Raw genomic sequence first — 21,738 nt, 5'->3', positions numbered from 1 at the left:
CAGGCACGTCGAGAACACAAAAGATAAAGCCAAGCTGCAAAACAACTCTGGAAAATATGATTATATGGTCTATCTATATTATGTAAGTAATAATGTAGACTAATCTTTTGCTATTTTGAAAGATTAAAAACAGAAATGTTGTATTATTACGGTAAGTAGGCTACAAACCGCCTGAAATAATGCTATTTGTCTCCATCTACTGGTACAAAAGAGAAATCCAGACGGACAAGAACCCGCATGCAACTCTGCGTGTGCACTTGGCAGAATCTTGCGCAGCATGTTCCACAGGCTGAACCCACTGCAGGCTGACCCTCTTGAACAAGCCGAAATACTTCCGGTTAGCAACCAGCTCGAGGACGCTTGTGTCTGGTTTCCAAGACGGATTGCCTTGTGACTGTACACGTTGTCTTAGCGGTTTAAAACGAGTTTTTCTCAAAAGAAACAAGGGGACTAACCAGCTGGCCACTTTGTGCATACGAACGGGCTTGTCAGCGTGTAGCTAGCTATGCTTCAAGCTATCCACCTCGGAAAGTAACGGTAGCTAGGCTAGTAAATAGCTAGCAAGCTAATGCTAAGGTTGATTCTGACTTTTTGCTAGCTAATCGTCTTCACTTGCTTGCAGCTAAAGTTCTTTACCTCGCAATAACATTAGCTGACCAGTTGATTTCAAGATGAGCGAGCAACTTAAATTTATTGTTGAACACCTGAATAAAGACCCCTTCAAGAAAAACTTTAACCTGATCACCTTTGACTCACTGGAGCCAATGCAACTTCTGCAAATTCTCAACGATGTTCTGGCCGAAATAGACCCTAAGGTGAGACAATGTATGTTTTGCAATGTACACAACAACCTCATACTTGATCACGAGTTGTCCAGTGGTGTATATCAAATTCAAATCAAATGTATTTATATAGCCCTTCGTACATCAGCTGATATCTCAAAGTGCTGTACAGAAACCCAGCCTAAAACCCCAAACAGCAAGCAATACAGGTGTAGAAGCACGGTGGCTAGGAAAAACTCCCTAGAAAGGCCAAAACCTAGGAAGAAACCTAGAGAGGAACCAGGCTATGTGGGGCTATATAGTTGTCCCAGTTGATATTACGCCTAAAATGGTATTATCTTGATGATGACACCTGCCCCATTTGGAGCTCCACTACTATTGTGTTTACCAGTCAACCAAAGTGTGTGTAAAATGTGTGAATTACATGTAAATCATATTTTATTTCAGCAAACTATTGATATCCGTGAAGAAATGCCTGACCAGACAGCAAAGAGAATGTTCACTCTGCTGGGGATGTTGAAATACAAACCACCTGGGAATATGTCTGAGCCGTAAGTATTCTTCTGATCAAATCAAATCAAACTTTATTTGTCTACAACAAGTGTAGACTTTGTTGTGAAATACTTACTTACAAGCCCTTAACCAACAGTGCAGTTTGAGAAGAAGAAAATGTTTACCAAGTAATAATAAAAAAGTAACACAATAACAATAACGAGGCTATGTACAGGGGGTGCCGGTACCGAGTGTGCAGGGGTACAGGCTAGTTGAGGTAATCTGTACATGTAGGTGGGGGTGAAGGGACTATGCATAGGTAACAAACAAACAGCGAATAGCAGCAGTGTACAAGAGGGGGGTTGGGTCAATGTAAATTGTCCGGTGGCAATTTTTATGAATTGTTCAGCAGTCTAATGGCTTGGGGGTAGAAGCTGTTGAGGAGCCTTTTGGTCCTAGACTTGGTGGTCCGGTACCGCTTGCTGTGCGGTAGCAGAGAAGTCTATAACTTGGGTGACTGGAGTCTCTGACAATATTGGGGTTTGACACCTCTGACACCGCCTATTATATAGGTCCTGGATGGCAGGAAGCTTGGCCCCAGTGATGTACTGGGCTGTTCACAGTACCCTCTGTAGCGCCTTACGGTCAGATGCCGAGCAGTTGCCATACCAGGCGGGGATGCAACCGGTCAGGATGCTCTCGATGGTGCAGCTGTAGAACCTTTTGAGGATCTGGGGACCCATGCCAAATCTTGAAACTTGAAACTATCGACCCGCTCCACTACAGCTCCACCTTTTCCTGTAGTGCACGATCAGCTCCTTTGCCTTGCTAATATTGAGGGAGAGGTTATTGTTCTTGCACCACACTGCCAGTTCTCTGACCTCCTCCCTATAGGCCGTCTCATCGTTGTCAGTGATCAGGCCTACCACTGTTGTGTCGTCAGCAAACTTAATGATAGTGTTGGAGTCGCGTTTGGCCACGCAATCATGGGTGAACAGGCAATACAGGAGGGGACTAAGCACACACCCCTGAGGGGCCAAGTGTTAAGGATCAGCGTAGCAGATGTGTTGTTGACTACTCGTCAGGCAGATTTCAGCATTAGTGTTTACTGTCCTCTCTTTTTAAATACAGGAGCAGTTTCAGACAGGGCCTGGTGACGGGCAGTAAGCCTGTGATACACCCTATCCTTCACTGGCTGCTGCAGAGGGTCACAGAGCTGAAGAAGAGAGCTTACTTGGCTCGCTTCCTGGTTAAGCTGGAGGTGCCTGCTGAGTTCCTGCAGGATGATGTCATCACTGACACCTATCACCAGGTTTGTTTAACATTGGGCAAATTCGTTGGCCCGCCATGCAAAACAATTTGCCCACTGACTTCAAGGTGTAAGCATAATGCTGTATTCATAACCAAGTGGGAAGGTGATGCATTCACGTGTTTTCAACTCATTCAGAAACACGTATTGGCTCATGGCCTACAAGCTGCATCAACCATAAACTAAAAGTACTGCTATAATGCTTGCAAACAAATTATTGTGTTTAAAAAAAACATTAATAGATTATTTATAAAAATAAATGTTTTGCTGTTTCATTTAACTGTCGAAAATGCTGTTCTACCTTCGTATGTGATGTCAGAGGTCAGCATGTGTGAGAAGTCAGAGCTCAGGGATGATAGAGGAGTTTCCCACTAGTAATCACCAGTTGGAGGGATGTTCAAGTAGATTTTTCCTAGTCATACGTGGTAAATGCCACCTTCCCATTAGGTTCTGAATGCAGCATAATATTTAACATAGGATCTTGGCTCCTCTTCTTGCTAGACTAAAGAGATCATTAAAACCATTATTTTATTATTTAAAGGTCACTGTGTTTCGGACAGATGCTATGTGCATAACTCAGAAATATGATTCATAGTTTCATAGTGTTTGATCTGTTGTTTTTGTAGTATGAAGAATTAGTGGAAGGATTCAAGACCTACCACAAGGAGTGTGAGCAACTGAAAAGCTCTGGCTTTTCCACTGCAGAGATCAGAAAGGTAAAAACGGAAACAACATTTTATGTTTTCCACTCATCACTTAGTATCTTATGGAATTCTCTTAAGTTAAGCCACAGATGGTGATATGTGCACAGACATAGTGCTAAAACACAATCTTTTCCCTAACCTCAGGACATTGGTGCTATGGAGGAGGAGAAGGACCAGCTGATCAAGCGAGTGGAGAGGCTGAAGAAGAGGGTAAGGCAGACATGCAGTCTGTTTGAGGAAGCCCACCCTGTCATAATGCCTGGAACTCACAGGGATTCACAGAGTAATGAAAACATGACCTCTCATACACGCCAAAAGATTCCTTGTGGTAATGAGACTAGACAAGCATCTGACAGGCTCAATGCTTCACCCTTTTACAGGGCAGATGAGTAATGGAGTGATCATTTAGAGGTCATACTTTTAAGCCATGCCAGAAAGGGGAACTGAGTCAGTGGCAGCAGTGGCTCCTGGCAGTCGTGTGTGGTGAAACTCAGATGCCGGCACAGTATCACAGTTTACTATGTGTCCAACAGGTGGAGTCAGTGTCCAACCACCAGCGGATGCTGGAACTGGCCAGACAACTACGGGTGGAAAAGGAGAGAGAAGAGTCTCTGGCTCAACAGAAGCAAGAGCAGAAGAACCAAGTAATGAATTGACTTTTCTTAGTCTAGTTTACATCCTGTTTTGTCTACCTTTCCAATTTACAGGCTTTGTTATCCATATGATCAACTTTACTGCATACAGAGTACAAATAAGTGATACAGACTTTAGGGGAAAGGTCTACATGTTATCACAGATGGTTGTCAATTAGATATCCCAAATTCACCTACAAGTAGATTTATCAGCATGATGTTGTTTTTTTTAGATGCTGATAAGTGTGTGTTGCCATTTGGATATGTTCAGCTTTTCCAGGCAGAACAGAGACTGCAGAGATCTCAGCAGCAGCTGAAGGACCTGCGACAGGCAGCAGCGGATGCCAAGCCAGAGAGTGAGTAGGCATGTTCTGCATCACCCTCAACGCCACAGCTGGTTGAAAGGTCAGGGACACATCAGGTCAGGCTGAGTCTCTGTTAATTGTTTCACCTGTATTAAGGCCCTGTAATCATGCTGATCTTTTATGTGCTCCATTAGAGCTCACCATATGTGGACTTGCCTCTTTTTTTGTTGTTGTTGTCCTGATCTACTAGTAGCATTTTTACAATCACACAGGAGATTTACACATTTACAGTTTAAAAATGGACGAAAGCAAAGATGTGGCACACCAACAAAGAATTTGACAATCCAATGACTCGAAATTTCACATATCAAAACATTTCCTAATGTGACTATTTTGTAATGGTTTTCGGTCTCATATACAGTAGGCCTACCGTGCATCAGAGCTCAACAGCAGCATTTAAGTGCACAATCTATGTTGAGGTTACATGCCCCTGAGATAGTTAATTTAGACAGTGTTATGCATACGCTCTTGATCTGATTATGATGAACAGGTGTCTCAAGTTTAAGATGTGCATATCACCCTCCTTTACTTCAATGAGCAGGTGTGCCTCATTGTGTGTCAAAGAATGAGGTATCCTGATCAAAGGTGTAAGAATGAGCTTTGTCTTTGTCACTGTCTCAGGCTTAATGAAGAGACTTGAAGAGGAGATCAAGTTCAACTCCTACATGGTGTCTGACAAACTGCCCAAGGAGCTGGAGAGTAAGAGGCGGATGGTGCAGTACCTGCAGAAGGTGGTGTCTGAACCGGCCATGGGCCAAGCTGAGCTTGGGGAACTAGAGGACAAGGTGAGATATCTCTACCTACCTGAGCAATTAAGCTATTGAGCTTTGCAAGTTTGGTAAATTTGGTTCACACATATTACAACAAGAATGACTGACAATAGCCAAAAAGTTTGATTCTGACAAATTGAAAGTTTAAGTCTGACTGTTCCCCACTTTGTCCAGATTCGAGAAAACAACATTGAAATAAACCTGCTGATTGAGAAAAGAATGATGCGAAACGACCCCATAGATGATAAACTGTCTCTTTTCAGGCAACAGGTGATTATTATTATTTTTTCTTATTTTCTATTATCACATTCTTCAGAGATAGAGTAGCGTTATTATTATATGACATAACACCAGCAATTACCTAGGATGAATGTTGTGTACATTTCAGAATGCCATTCTCTGTCATTGATACTAAACTCAGCAAAAAAGAAACGTCCCTTTTTCAGGACCCTGTCTTTTAAAGATAATTCATAAAAATCTAAATTACTTTACAGATCTTCATTGTAAAAGGTTTAAACACTGTCTCCCATGCTTGTTCAATGAACCATAAACAATTAATGAACATGCACCTGTGGTACGATTGTTGAGACACTAACAGCTTACAGACGGTAGGCAATTAAGGTCACAGTTATGAAAACTTAGGACACTAAAGAGGCCTTTCTACTGACTCTGAAAAACACCAAAAGAAAGATGCTCAGGGTCCCTGCTCATCTGCGTGAACATGCCTTAGGCATGCTGCAAGAAGGCATGGGAACTGCAGATGTGGCCAGGGAAATAAATTGCAATGTCCGTACTGTGAGACGCCTAAGACAGAGCTACAGAGCGGACAGCTGATTGTCCTCGCAGTGGGAGACCACGTGTAACAACACCTTCACAGGATCTGTACATCCGAACATCACACCTGTGGAACAGGTACAGGATGGCAACAACAACTGCCCAAGTTACACCAGGAACGCACAATCCCTTCAGTGCTCAGACTAATAGGCTGAGAGAGGCTGAACTGAGGGCTTGTAGGCCTGTTGTAAGGCAGGTCCTCACCAGAAATCACCGGCAACAACGTTGCCTATGGGCACAAACCCACTGTCGCTGGACCAGACAGGACAGGCAAAAGGTGCTCTTCACTGACAAGTCGCGGTTTTGTCTCACCAGGGGTGATGGCCGGATTCGCGTTTATCATCGAAGGAATGAGCATTACACCAAAGCCTGTACTCTGGAGCTGGATCGATTTTGGAGGTGGAGGATCTGTCATGGTCTGGGGCGGTGTGTCACAGCGCCATCGGACTGAGCTTGTTGTCATAGCAGGCAATCTCAACACTGTGCGTTAAAGGGAAACATCCTCCACCCTCATCCTGAGATGACCCTCCAGCATGACAATGCTACCAGTCATACTGCTCGTTCTATGCGTGATTTCCTGCAAGTCAGGAATGTCAGTGTTCTGCCATGGCCAGTGAAGAGCCCAGATCTCAATCCCATTGAGCATGTCTGGGATCGGAGGGTGAGGGGCCAGGGCCATTCCCCCCAGAAATGTCCAGGAACTTGCAGGTGCCTTGGTGGAAGAGTGGGATAACATCTCACAGCAAGAATGTGTAAACATGTTAAGTTTAATGAAAATAAACTCAGTTGACAGTGAGAGGACATTTCTTTTTCTGCTGAGTTTAAATCAGACATATCTTTGTCAGCTATATGAATTTGTATGAGCTGGCTGTTTGTGTATGGTTAAGTGTTTGCTGGCTGTTTGAACTTTTGTGGATGATTGATGTTGTCTGTAGTGAGGCAACTTTATTTTTCATCAACATATGTATTCATGTTATCATATTGATATTTTAATACATTGTTTTGTTGTCTCTTTTGCTATGGTGAGGCAGATCTAGGATGAACTGCTCTGGTTTTGTCACTGTTCTATACCTATTCTATACCTGTGAAATGTGTGCATGTTCTGCTTGGTTATTTTGTGTGAATTAGAATAAATCGATATATATACAGTACCAGTCAAAAGTTTGGACACTTATTCATTCCAGGGTTTTTCTTAATTTTTTTTACTATTTTCTACATTGTAGAATAATAGTGAAGACATCAAGCTATGAAATAACACCTGGAATTCATGTTACTACATTCAAAAAGTGTTAAACAAATCAAAATAGATTTGAGATTCTACAAAGTAGGGCCTCCGCAGTGATTTAAGGCAGTGCTAGCTGTGCCACTAGAGATCCTGGTTTGAGTCCAGGCTCTGTCGCAATCGGCCGCAACCGGGAGACCCATGGGGCGGCGCACAATTGGCCCAGCGTCGTTCGAGTTAGAGGAGGATTTGACCGGCAGGGATGTTCTTGTCCCATTGCATTCTAGCGACTCCTGTTGCAGGCCGGGTGCAATGCACGTTGTTTCCTCCGACACATTGGTGCGGCTGGCTTCCGGGTTAAGCGGGCATTGTGTCAAGAAGCAGTGCGGCTCGGCAGGTCGTGTTTCGGAGGACGCACAGCTGTCGACCTTCGCCTCTCCCGAGTCCGTACAGGAGTTGCAGCGATGGGACAAGACTGTAACTACCAATTTGATACCATGAAATTGGGGAGAAAAAAGAGGTTAATTCTTTCTTTTTTGGGGGGGCATTCTCGCAACCAGCTTCTTGAGGTAGTAACCTGGAATGCATTTCAATTAACAGGTGTGCCTTGTTAAAAGTTAATAGCATTTGAGCCAATAAGTTGTGTGACAAGGTAGGGGTGGTATACAGAAGTTAGCCCTATTTGGTAAAATACCAAGTCCATATTATGGCAAGAACAGCTCAAATAAGCAAAGAGAAACGACAGCCCATCATTACTTTAACACAAGGTCAGTCAATGTGAAGAATTTCAAAATGTCATCAAAGGGTGGCTACTTTGAAGAATCTCAAATATAAACACTTTTTTGGTTACTACATGATTCCAGATGTTTTATTTCATAGTTTTGATGTCTTCTATTATTCTACAATGTAGAAAATAGTAAAAATAAGGAAAAGCCCATGAATGAGTAGGTGTGTCCAAACTTGACGTATTCAGAGTATTCAGACTCCATTACTTTTTCCACATTTTATTACGTTACAGCCTTATTCTAAAATTGACTAAATACATTTTTTTTCTTCATCAATCTACACAGAATACCCCATAATAACAAAGCAAAAACAGGTTTAGAAATGTTGGATAATTTATTAAAAACTGAAATGTTATAAGAATTCAGATCCTTTTCTCAGTACTTTGGCGGCGATTACAGTACAGAATCGATTCTTCTTGGTTATGACGCTACAAGCTTGGAGCTGTATTTGGGAAGTTTCTCCCATTTCTTTGCAGATTTTCTCAAACTCTGTCAGGTTGGACGGGGAGCGTTGCTGCACAGCTATTTTCAGGTCTTTCCAGAGATGTTAGATTGGGTTCAATTCTGGGCTCTGGCTGGGCCACTCAAGGACAGTGAGACTTGTCCTGAAGCCACTCCTGCGTTGTCTTGGCTGTGTGCTTAGAGTCATTGTCCTGTTGGAAGGCGAACCTTCGCCCCAGTCTTAGGACCTGAGCGCTCTGGAGCAGGTTTTCATCAAGGATCTCTCTGTACATTGTTCTGTTCATCTTTGCCTCGATCCTGACTAGTCTCCCTGCCGCTGAAAAACATCCCCACTGCATGATGCTGCCACCAACTTGCTTCACCGTAGGGATGGAGCCAGGTTTCCTCCAGAGGTGACACTTGGTATTCAGGCCAAAGAGTTCAATCTTGGTTTCATCAGACCAGAGAATCTTGTTTTTCATGGTCTGAGTGTCTTTAGGTTCCTTTTGGCAAACTCCAAGCAGGCTGTCATGTGCCATTTTACTGAGGAGTGACTTTCGTCTGACCACCCTACCATAAAGGCCTGATTGGTGGAGTGTTGCAGAGATTGTTGTCCTTCTTGAAGGTCCTCCCATCTCCACAGAGGAACTCCGGAGCTCTGTCAGAGTGACCATCGGGTTCTTGGTCACCTCCCTGACCAAGGCCTTTCTCCGCCGATTACTCAGTTTAGCCAGGTGGCCATCTCTAGGAAGAGTCTTGGTGGTTCCAAACTTCTTCCATTTAAGAAATATAGAGACCACTGTGTTCTTGTGTCCTTCAATGCTGCAGAAATGTTTTGTTACCCTTTTCTAGATCTACGGACAATTCCTTCGACCTCATGGCTTGGTTTTTGCTCTGGCATGCACTGTCAACTGTGGGACCTTATATAGACAGGTGTGTGCCTTTCCAAATCATGTCCAATCAATTGAATTTACCACAGGTGGACTCCAATCAAGTTGTAGAAGCATCTCAAGGAGGATCAATGGAAACAGGATGGACCTGAGCTCAATTTCGAAACTCATAGCAAAGGGTCTGAATACTAATGTAAATAAGGTATTTCTGTTGTTTACTTTAAATAAATGTGCGAAAATGTCTAAACCTGTTTTCGCTTTGTTATTTAGGGGGTATTGTGCGTAGATTGTTGCGTTAAACATTTTTTTTAATCCATTTTAGAATAAGGCTGTAACGTAACAAAATGTTGAAGGAGTCGAGGGGTCTGAATACTTTCCGAAGGCACCGTATATATACTGGCTGTATCTGTATTGACTGTATCTGTAATAATATGACTGGTGTGGCTCTTCAGGCATCGATTATAATTCGTAAGAAGGAGGCGAAGGCGGAGGAGCTACAGGAGGCGCGGGAGGAGCTAGCTGCACTAGACAGAGAGCTGAACCAGAAGAACAGCCAGGCACGAGACCAGGACGGAGACGAGGTCATCCGGGGAGATGAGGTAACATTACAATAACTAACTGCCTCTCACAGCTCAATACTCTTGTCTGAACATCATCATCCACACCAATAGTAATCACCTTCCTCACCAGTCAATGTTTGTGGAATAGGGTCATATACTTTTGTCATTTTGCAGCAAAAAGACTGCTACCACTATATACAATCTGCTCAGTATTCACTTGCAACGTTGTACAATTGCCCACCACTCAAAACTGAACATCACTATCCAAACTTTCTCAAAAGATAGTAAAATGCATCAGAGATCATATATTTTCCATCTTTAGGGGTAAATTGATTAAACATTCTACTGTTTGCTTACGTCTACTCAGATACATAATCTTTGTTGAGAAGGGTGATGTGCGGTAGTTGTGGATCCCAGTAAACATGAGACGCTATTTCTGCTCTTATGTAAACATAGGGGAGCTTACAGGCTAATGCTACTTATCCCTCTCCCCTCACTCTCCCACTTTCCCATGCAAGGTTAAAAATAGACCACAACAGGGGCTACCCGGAACCAGGACAGTATTTAACAAACTGTCTGAAATGTATTTTATTTTTATATCTCTTGTGTAAATCTTCTTAATTAATTCAGCAAAACAAACTATTTCAGTGTAAATCCTTCAACTAACTTTGACATCTATGGAGGATATTTTACCGCAAAGAAAACAAACTGACATGAGGTTTTGTTTATATTTTTGTACTTTTACCCCTTTTTCGTGATATCCAATTGGTAGTTAGTCTTGTCCCATCGCTCCAACTCCCCTACGGACTCGGGAGAGGCAAAGGTCGAGAGCCATGCGTGCTTTGACGCCATGTTTGGTTAGATCACTTAGTATAAACCATTGGCAGAGAAAGGTCTCTCAAATTTGAGTGCCTTTTTGCCTCTGCAACATAGTGCCAGGAGCCATCACTCCTGTGTGTCAACACACCCTGTGCCTGGCTCTGTAAGATCAAGGATAAAGAGAACGACCACTCTTCACATCTCAGACTAAGCCTGTTCCTGTTTGTAGCGCGACCTTCGGCCATTAACAGGTCTATATAGTTGGTGGTAGCTGATGCATAGGGCATGTGCTGTACCCATATGTTGTCTGAGTGGTTTATGGGCAGGCGTTCCACACTCAGTGAAAACATTGCGCTGACAGCTGGACAGGCTGGCGAAGCACAGGAGCTGCATGTCTGAAATAACATCCACTTTCTCCCTGCTCTCCTCCGTGCCCTGTTCAATGTGTGTGGTTTCATCTGCTCCTCTGGATAATGAGTGAGTGTGTTTGATGTGAAAGGAAACTCTAAACCTGACTTTTTCTCAGTATGGTAACAGTAGGTGAGAACCGGATGGAGGAGGAGTCAGGGGATTTATGGTAAATGGAAAGGGTCTAGTCACACTGGGCTTATCTGTCTCTCCCCGGGTCCATGGGTCATGGTGGAAATGAGCACCTTATCAGAGGTATTTTCCATTATGCTGCTAACATGTCATCACATGTCACCCAGCAACTGCTCATCCTCAGTGAGCTTGCTTTTACACCCACTACAAACTAGTCCACCATGTTGCTAGTGTTCCATCATTACATACACTGAGTGTACAAAATATTAAGAACACCTTCCTAATATTGAGTTATTGGCCTCAGAACCGCCTCAATTCGTCAGGGCATGTACTCTACAAGGTGTCGAAAGCGTTCCACAGGGATGCTGGCCCATGTTGACTCCAGTGCTTCCCACAGTTGTGTCAAGTTGGCTGAATATCCTTTGAGTGGTGGACCATCCTTGATATATATAGGAAACTGTTGAGCATGAAAAACCCTGCAACATTGCAGTTCTTGACACAAACCTACTACCATACCCCGTTCAAAGGCACGTAAACCCTTTTGTCTTGTCCATTCCCCCTTTTGAATGGCACACATACACAAACCATGTCTCAAGGCTTAAAAATCCTTCTTTAACCTGTTTTCTCCCTTTCATCGACAATGATTGAAGTGGATTTAACAAGTGACATCACTAGGTCAGTCTGTCATGGAAATAATAATGCTTTATGTTCACTGACACCCCAAATTCCCCCAACGTAAATAACAGATGTTTGCTCTGTCTGGAAAAGCTATTCACCCTGCCAAAATGGATTTCACATATAGTAGGTTACTGCTATTTATAAATATGCTCAGTGCATATACTGTATGGGCACAATGTTTCATTATCTATTATAAACTGGGTGGTTCGAACACTGAATGCTGATTTGGCTGAAAGCCGTGTTATATCTGACCGTATACCATGGTTATGGCAACAAAAAATTTTTACTGTTCTAATTACTTTGGTAACTAGCTTATAATAACAATAAGGCACCTCTGGGGTTTGTGGAATATGGTCAATATACCATGGTTAAAAGCTGTATCCAGGCACTCCGCATTGCGTAGTGCGTAAGAACAACCCTTAGCCGTGGTATATTGGCCATATACCACACCCCCTCGGGCCTTACTGCTTAACTATCCCAATGTGCTGCATTTTCCAGAACTATCCTCCTGTCCAGAGTATGTGTGTGTCTGACACAGGGTAATGATAAATAGTTCAAACCCTTCAAAGTTGTGTTGGATAATTTAGCAGCTGTTTTGGGGACATATTGTATTGATGGAATGCTACGAAGCCTTATTCTGGCTGCTAATTCCCTCTCAACCTTGTCTGCCCTTGATGTCCCAAAATAAAACAAACCATGCATGCCCCAAGTGATTTACAGGACATTTTCTGGGATTCTCCAGAAGGAATACATTTTGACATGCACAGGAGTCTGAGGCACCTCGATCTATTGTTTTAATGTTGTCATTTCTGTCTTGTTTCATTCATGACAATAGTCTCTCTTGATTCCTCTCAGTTTAAACGTTTTGTGGGGAAACTGCGCAGCAAGGGGACGGTGTTCAAGAAGAAGCGTCAGGAGATTACCGAGCTGAGAGCTGAGTATGGGGTCTTGCAGCGGACAGAGGAAATCCTAAAACAGAGGCACGAGGTTGGCCAACAGCAACTGGTAACTATGCACCACAGCAATCCCCTTCGCAGCAATCCACCCTACCACCCTACCTGCTCCCCTCCATACCTCATAGAAGCCCCTGTATGTGTATAGTGGGACACTTACCTTTCCATCCTGCCCTTGTTCATGCAATGTACATTAACAGTAAAGTGACATACCTTCCTGGAAATGACTTCACACCTCCGTTCCCTCCCAGCTTCTGACTTGCTGATAGCCTGGCTGACACAGTAAGGGCTGGGCTGCTGCTACTTGCGATGGCTGAATCTGCTCTTCTCTCTGTCTGATGCTGGTATTTTTTAAAATCAGTGGATATTAGCATCTGAGCCCTCTCTCCTCTCACCACCTGCATTCCTGTTCCCATCACTCACCCACCCAGTCACCCCAGCCCAACTGTTACCCCTTCAACCTACAACTATAAACCATTTACTGCAACAATGTTGGTTATAGCCTACTGTATAACCCAAAACTCACTAGAAGCCCTGCTTGCAACTGTGAACTATGTATATCAGAACCAAATATTATAATGTAATTTAATGAGGTCATTTACATTGTCTTTACCTGTGAACAGATCTGCAGGAGGATGGATGGGTGCTACATGGGAAGGAAATTGTGTTTCTTTTCATAGATCACAGATTTCTCACTCGTATAATAGACCACACACACGTCCTGCTATCTCAACCGCATGTAATCTTCTCTTCTTGGAGAACAAAGTGGCCTCTACTCCCAGGTGTTGAGCTGACCCCTGCCTGTTTGTGTGGACACAACCCTTCACAGTGCTTAGAGCACAGGCGCCAGGGTTCATTTCAGGACTAGGCTCCATGCTGCTATATATCCTACCAGACAGAGAGGGAGTAACTCAGTCACTGTTTCAAGTTTCAAGTTTTATTAGTCGTATGTACAGGATGTACACACAGTATTTCCAACTAAATACTTACTTGCCGGTTCCTTCTCGACAATACAACAACAATAAGAAATAATACAAGATACGAGTACAAACATAAAGTAAACGGCAGTAGAATAGTACATTTTTAGCGTAAGCATAATATAGGATGGCACAATTTATAGTCCAATATTTACACATGTATCAGGGAAGGGGGGATTGGGGCCAAGTGTTTAAATTGTGCAGTTGTGATGTGTGTGTAGCATGAATATATGTGTGGATGTGTGGAAAGTCAGTCTAGTTCAAGTGTTCAGCAGTCTGATGGCTTGTAGATAAATTGTCTCTGAGCCTGTTGGTATCAGACCTCATGTTCCGACACCGTCTGTCTGACTAAGGGATTGAACAGTCCGTGGCTGGGGTGTGTGGGGTCCTTGATAATGCTGCGGAACTTCCTCAACCACCGTTTCTGAGTTATAGCTATAGGCTTACATTTGTTGACATGGTGCAAACGAATCATTAACAATTAACAATTATTAACTTGAATTCACTAATTTCATCTTACTGCCTTCCAGCTCATGTGGGTGTGTAGACTACATTGCTCAAATTTTTATTTATTTTTATTTTATTTAACCAGGCAAGTCAGTTAAGAACACATTCTTATTTTCAATGACGGCCTGGGAACAGTGGGTTAACTGCCTGTTCAGGGGCAGAACGACAGCTCGGGGGTTTGAACTCGCAACCTTCCGGTTACTAGTCCAACGCTCTAACCACTAGGCTACGCTGCCGCCAGGTGTTTCTAGTGAACTTGTGCCAGGTCCAGTCCCTAAACTGACATTTGCCTCAGGATTCTAACACTGGATACAATCGCATCATTTTATGCTGCTGCATTACAAGGCTGTCATATTTGGTGTAGTTACAGATGTTTCACCCCATATGCCCTCTCATGCTCTTATTGTGGTCCATTTAGCAATCCATGGAGGCACAGAAGGGGATCTCTGGGTACAGTGACACTCAGGAGGAACTGGAGAGAGTGTCAGCTATCAAGAGTGAACTGGACGAGATGAAGGGGCGCTCGCTGGACGACATGTCAGAAATGGTGACTATATCGGGATCGGAGCCACTATCTGAGTAGCATCTCACTTTACCACAGTGACAGATCTTTCCCCACTCCAGACCTCCCATACTCAGTCACAGGATCATGCTGATTGCGTTCAGATGCCCCTTCTAATGGGATACACAAACACAGCACAATTTGTTTTTCCAGAAGTGTCCTAGTCCTGTTTTGTTTGTGTCGTTGATTTATTTGCATTGATTTAGTGACTTGATACCTTTTGAAATACCACTTGTGTGTAATTAATCTGTCTTTTTGTGGGGAAAGGAAGAGTAATTGCTGAGTTTTAAGCCAAGTTGGATCACCAAATCACTCTGTTTTATCAATCTGTCATCCCATTGCATTGAAGTTCAAATAGAACCAGTTGCAGCCGTTTAGGCCCCAGTCCAAGATGTTTTTGAAATTATTTAAAGGGTAGTCAGGGCTTGTGGTTAAAGCTGGCAGTTTGCACACTTGTGCTGCTGCCAATGATTCAAACATTCCTGGCTGTAGCCATAAAGTTGACTTTCACTCACTTCACAATCTTTGGCCTTAGATAGCTTTGCCTCTGAATGCACACCCTGTAAGGCCCCTGCTCGTGTACAACACAGGTGACATAAACTCAGCAAAAAAAAAGTCCTCTCACTGTCAACTGCGCTTTATTTTCAGCAACTTAACATGTGTAAATATTTGTATGAACATAACAAGATTCAACAACTGGGACAAAAACTGAACATGTTCCACAGACATGTGACTAACAGAAATTGAATAATGTGTCCCTGAACAAAATCAAAAGTAACAGTCAGTATCTGCTGTGGCCACCAGCTGCATTAAGTACTACATTGCATCTCCTCCTCATGGACTGCACCAGATTTGCCAGTTCTTGCTGTGAGCTGTTACCCCACTCTTCCACCAAGGCAACTGCAAGTTCCCAGACATTTCTAGGGGGGAATGGCCGTGCCCTCACCCTCTGAACAGGTCCCAGATGTGCTCAATGGGATTGAGATCCGGGCTCTTTGCTGGCCATGGCAGAACACTGACATTCCAGGAAATCGCGCACAGAGCGAGCAGTATGGCTGGTGGCATTGTCATGCTGGAGGGTCATGTCAGGATGAGCCTGCAGGAAGGGTACCACATGAGGGAGGAGGATGTCTTCCCTGTAACGCACAGCTTTGAGATTGCCTGCAAAGACAACAAGCTCAGTCCGATGATGCTGTGACACACCGTCCCAGAACATGACGATATCGATCCCGCTCCAGAGTACAGGCCTTGGTGTAATGCTCATTCCTTCAACGATAAACGCAAAGCCAACCATCACCCCTAGTGAGACAAAACCGCGACTTGTCAGTGAACAGCACTTTTTGCCAGTCCTGTCTGGTCCAGCGACAGTGGGTTTGTGCCCATAGGCGATGTTGTTGCCGGTGATGTCTGGTGAGGACCTGCCTTACAACAGGCCTACAAGCCCTCAGTCCAGCCTCTCTCAGCCTATTGCAGACAGTCTGAGCACTGATGTATCAAGACAGGGTCTGGAAAAAGGGACGTTTATTTTTTTGCTGAGTTTATAATGATTATTATGGTCATAGTCATCTTTAACTGACATTTATGTGGATTACTTTTCCCACCAAATCAGGATGTTGGCAGATGGGTTGAAATATGTGATGCTTTTTTTCAGGTGAAGAAACTGAACTCAACGATAGTGGAGAAAAAGTCTGCCCTTGCTCCGATAATAAAGGAACTGAGGCCTTTGAGACAGCAGTGTCAGGTGAACGTCACATGCTATAAAACTTTGTCTGCAGTTTCATCTTCAAATTGTGTCATTACACAGATCTGTGTCTATAGAATAACCTAAATGTACAGTACCAGTCAAAGGTTTGGACACCTACTCATTCATGGGCTTTTCTTTATTTTTTACTATTTTCTACATTGTAGAATAATAGTGAAGACATCAAAACTATAAAATACCACATATGGAATCATATAGTAACCAAAAGAAAAGTGTTAAACAAATCAATATAGATTTTAAATTCTTCAAAGTAGCCACCCTTTGCCTTGATAACAGCTTTGCACACTCTTGGCATTCTCTCAACCAGTTTCACCTGGAATGCTTTTCCAAGAGTCTTGAAGAAGTTCCCACATATGCCAAGCACAAAAAAATGCTTCAGAGTTCAAGTAACAAACACATCTCAACATCAACTGTTCAGAGGCGACTGCGTGAATCAAACCTTCATGGTTGAATTGGAGTCAAGAAACCACTACTAAAGGACACAAATAAGAAGAAGAGACTTTCTTGGGCCAAGAAACACGAGCAATGGAAAGCATTCCAGGTGAAGCTGGTTGAGAGAATGCCAAGAGTGTGCAGAGGCTGGTAACCCTAATGAACGTATCGTCTGCAGCAGAGGTAAGTCTGGGTCTCCCTTTCCTGTGGCGGTCCTCATGAGAGCCAGTTCCATCATAGCGCTTTATGATTTCTGCCACTGCACTTGAAGAATCTTTGAAAGTTCTTGAAATTGTCCGCTATATTCTGTATACCACCCCTACCTTGTCACAACACAACTGATTGGCCCAAACCCATCAACAAGGAAAGAAATTCCACAAATGTACTTTTAACATGGCACACCTGTTAATTGAAATGCATTCCACTACCTCATGAAGCCGTTTGAGAGAATGCCAAGAGTGTGCAAAGCTGTCATCAAGGCAAAGGGTGGCTTTGAAGAATCTCAAATATAAAATGTATTTTGATTTGTTAAAACCTTTGGTTACTACATGATTCCATATGTTTATTTCATAGTTTTGATGTCTTCACTATTATTCTACAGTGTAGAAAATAGTCAAAATAAAGAAAAACCCTTGAATTAGTAGGTGTGTCAATTATTGACAGGTACAGTACAACCACAGATTAAAAAGCATTACAAATCATGACATGAGGCCAAGAGATTTGACAAAAGAAGCGGGGAAAACCCTGAGGCATCAGCCAGCTGTTGTTGACTTCATGCAGGATTGTTGTGGAGTCCATTAACGATAATTGAAACATAGTCTATGTGCATAGTGTACGACAGGGAAAGCACCTCACATCTCTCAGCTAAAGCTGGGGATCATATTTTCCAGATTGTGTTCCCTGAGTTGGTTGACCATACTGGCTAACATTTACTAATGATGAAAAGTTACGTCAGAAATGTATGAATATACTCAGCTAGAGCTTAGGCTTAAGTAAAACGGTGCAAATACATGGGCTTTGATCTGATAATGATATGAAAGGGGTTGGGGAAACTAGAATTTATGCATACATAACAGACTAGAATGGTGAAAAGTGTTGTCATTGTACTCTGTCTTTTTAAATGATTTTGAATATGTCCATGTATGTGTATCTCTTTGGGTTCATGTATCTGTGAATGGGTATTTCTTTCATGACAGGACCTAACTCAAGAGTATGAGGAAAAGAAGGCCCAGTATGACAGCTGTTCTGCAGGTCTGGAGAGTAACCGATCCAAACTGGAGCAGGTATAATATGAATGCTATGTGTAGACCCCTGGTCTATCTACCAACACACCCAACAGATCAGCATATCACCACATCAAATCTTCTCTATTTACATCATTGGAATGTGCTCTGCGCGAGGACCAGTTCAGTACTGCCATAGCAACAAGCATCTGATGCTTCAGGCCTGATGCTCCAGTTTCCTATTGCCACATGTTTTCATTCACCACCTCCATTGCAGGAGGTGAGAGCTCTGAGGGAGGAGATGGCTCAGGAGGAAAACCGATACCACTATATCAACTGCATGAAAGAGGTAAGGGGTTCAGGTAGCAAACAACCCCTCCCCCAACACCTGTTCTGTGACCGTCAACCAGAGCTCTCTCTCTCTCTCTGCCCATCTCTCTCTCTCTTCACAGATCATTGAGATGCAAATGCAGCGAGCAGCAGAGGAGATGAAGGCTTACGTGTCTCCGGATCCGCAAGAGAGGAGGAAGACCATCAGGTGAGTCTGCCAGCTGCTTAGGATTTCTATTACTACAGTCACCTCCATATGCTACGATTACAACACAATGGATGCATACTGTATGTTACTGTTGCCACCCACCTCCCCCTATACCTCCCTCAAAGTACACACTTACAGCAGTCTGTTAGTAGATTCACCCTCATAGGTCACCCTCATTTCCAAGTGTGTCCAGAAGTATTTCTTTGCTATAGAAAAATATGTAAATCTATTTATATTACTGGTTTAATAAAATATGTTATGGATGTTTGCTATGTTGTTATTCAACTACTAGGTAGTATTTTCCTTGTAAAATCACAGTAATGTCATAATAGCAGCATTGAGCTTGCGAAAGTGAAAAGGCTCACATGAACTCTGACCCTCTGGCTGTTTCACAGGGAGCAGTACATGAAGAACATTGCAGAGCAGGAGTCCCTGGGCAAGGTGAGCAGAGAGGTGCTGTTTGTGCTTTGTCAGGGTGCAGGCACGGTGCCAATCCTGTGCTGCACTGGCATCTGAAATGGATCCCCTGCAAACACAGGCACCATGCTTTGGGTTCCTTCCTTCTTCACCCTGATAAGAGGGATGCCAGAGAGGAGTAAGTGTATGGCAGAGGTGGCTCAGCTGCATTCCTGCTAAACCATTTGGCCCAGTAGACAAACTGTAATGTAGATGTGCTGCTGCAGTAGACCAGCAGTGGAGGCTCCTCAGAGGAGGAATGGGAGGACCAACCTCATCAGTAAATTTCATAAAAATTGTGAAACATTAAAAGTAATCATTTTTAAATAAAACTATACTAAATATATTCACGTCAAAAATAATAGAATAAAACACACTGTTATTTATGAAAATCTACAGTAGCTTCAACAGCACTCTCTAGGGTAGCACCATGGTGTAGCCGAGAGGACAGCTAGCTTCCATCCTCCTCTCGGTACATTAACTTCAATACAAAACCTAGGAGGCTCATGGTTCTCACACCCTTCTATAGACTTACACAATATGCTGTAATAGAAATAAGTCCATGCTCATACAAGCATTTTTACTTCACACCAGTATAGGTGCAGCTTGTATAACACAATGTCCATCCACATCACTGGAGCAGCTGGAGGGATGCATGCTGATTTCTCTCTACCCTAGCTCTATCCTAGTCCTCATCTACACTCATCTACATCTCCCCACCCCTGTCACATTCGTGACAAGCTACTTCTTTTTTAGGGTTATGAATAGGCTATATGCTAATTCCTCTTAAGTAGTAAGTATTTGGTTGGTCAAGCTTCCCGTTAATTTTAAAAGGATGTCTTGCCTTGCAACTTATAATGAAAAGGTATTCAACTGAAAAAAGGCCATTGAACAATGCTGATCATACACTGTATGCATGTTGGGCTGACATTAATTTTTAGTCTTTCCCTTTGGACAACAACAGAAGTTGCGTGAGCAGCAGAAGACTGTGAGGGAGAGCCATGGGCCGAACATGAAGCAGGTGAAGATGTGGCGCGACCTGGAACAGCTGATTGAGTGCAAGCGCCAGTGCTTCCTGAGGGCCCAGAGCCAAGCCTCCATTGGCCAGGTCATCCAGGAGGGCGGTGAGGATAGGCTGGTGCTATGAGGACGAGGAGAATATTAAAGCAGGGCCAACTCTGGTACACTAAGCTCTACCACAATGACCAGGACTTCTCACTCATCTAACTACTGGACTTAGTTTGCCAATTATAGTTCATTAATATGTTCTGTTTGTCTTGCATTATATATATTTTTAGGTGAGATATTTACTCTTCGTGCATCAAAACTACTCTGCTTTCATCGCCTACAGTTAAAAGGATTCCATTCATCCAATCTGTGTTAATCCTGGTTTAGTTAGCGATTTGTGTTGTTTGTAAATAATCCCAAAGTAGGATTTAGTTTAACTGATTTATCTCCTGTGAGGAACACCTTTCTGGTGATGATATTGTGAGAGTTGCCTGATGAATCCAGAACCAAAGGGACACATGTACTAGGAGGTTTCAGCCAGATAAGATGTTTAACTCTCTCTGGCCCTCTGACTTTAAACAAATCCACAGCCTCCATTTTAAGAATACAGTTTAAATCTATGTGTCTAAAGATAACAGCGTACAATGTGTTGCACTTGGGACGCAGCTGCACTCAGTTATTTTGGGAAACAACAGCCACACCTTGGGTAAAGGAGCTTACCAGTTTTGGAATTCTACTGGGCTTCTGGTTCAGATGGAACAGTGCAGAGTGAACTAATCAAGCATCATATTCTTGCATCTTGTACTTTGGTGAAGTATATTTCTTTGTAACACCTCTATGTAACACCTTTATTTGTTCCATAAATTATACTGAACAAAAATGTACATGCAACGATTTAAAAGATTTTAGTTACAATTCATATAAGGAAATCAGTCCATTTAAATAAATTCATTAGGCCCTAATCTATGGATTTCACATGACTGGGCAGGGGTACAGCCATGGGTGGGCCTTAGAGTGCATAGGCCCACCCACTTGGCAGCCAGGCCCACCCACTGGGGAGCAAGGCTCGGCCAATTAGAATTTGTTTTTCTCCACAAAAGGGCTTTATTACAGACAGAAATACTCCTCAGCACCACCACCCTCCACTCAGAAGCTGGATTTGGAGGTCCTGGGCAGGCGTGGACACACGTGGTCTGCGGTTGTGTTGGCCAGTTGGACGTACTGCCAAATTCTCAATTTTTTGGGAGGGATCTTATGGTAGAGAAATGAACATTCAATTCTCTGGCAACAGCTCTGGTGGACATTCCTGCAGTCAGCATGCCAATTGCATGCTCCCTCAAAGCTTGAGACATTTGTGGCATTGTGTTGTGTAACACAACTGCACATTTTAGAGTGGCCTTTTACTGCCCCCAACACAAGGTGCACCTGTGTAATGATCATGCTGTTTAATCAGCTTCCTAATATGCCACACCTGTCAGGTGGATGGGTTATATTGGC

The 21,738-nt window shown here is 43.2% G+C and overlaps 1 protein-coding gene across 1 annotated transcript; it reads left to right on the top strand.

The window, feature by feature from the left end:
- The first annotated feature begins 248 nt into the window (after positions 1–248).
- ift81 (intraflagellar transport 81 homolog) lies at positions 249–21,551 on the top strand. Its single transcript, XM_046347615.1, has 18 exons — positions 249–815; positions 1,230–1,333; positions 2,406–2,586; positions 3,210–3,299; positions 3,432–3,497; positions 3,821–3,931; positions 4,191–4,275; positions 4,906–5,069; positions 5,229–5,324; positions 9,679–9,825; positions 12,679–12,828; positions 14,679–14,807; positions 16,474–16,563; positions 18,213–18,299; positions 18,517–18,588; positions 18,692–18,777; positions 19,173–19,218; positions 20,198–21,551. Exons 1-18 carry the CDS (start codon positions 672–674, stop codon positions 20,378–20,380), a joined length of 2,031 nt encoding a protein of 676 aa, XP_046203571.1. The 5' UTR covers positions 249–671; the 3' UTR covers positions 20,381–21,551.
- The last annotated feature ends 187 nt before the right edge of the window (positions 21,552–21,738 follow it).

This window comes from Oncorhynchus gorbuscha, linkage group LG04, assembly GCF_021184085.1.
Source record: "Oncorhynchus gorbuscha isolate QuinsamMale2020 ecotype Even-year linkage group LG04, OgorEven_v1.0, whole genome shotgun sequence".
Taxonomy (NCBI): Eukaryota; Metazoa; Chordata; class Actinopteri; order Salmoniformes; family Salmonidae; genus Oncorhynchus; species Oncorhynchus gorbuscha.
This window is presented reverse-complemented; position numbering and strand designations above follow the sequence as displayed.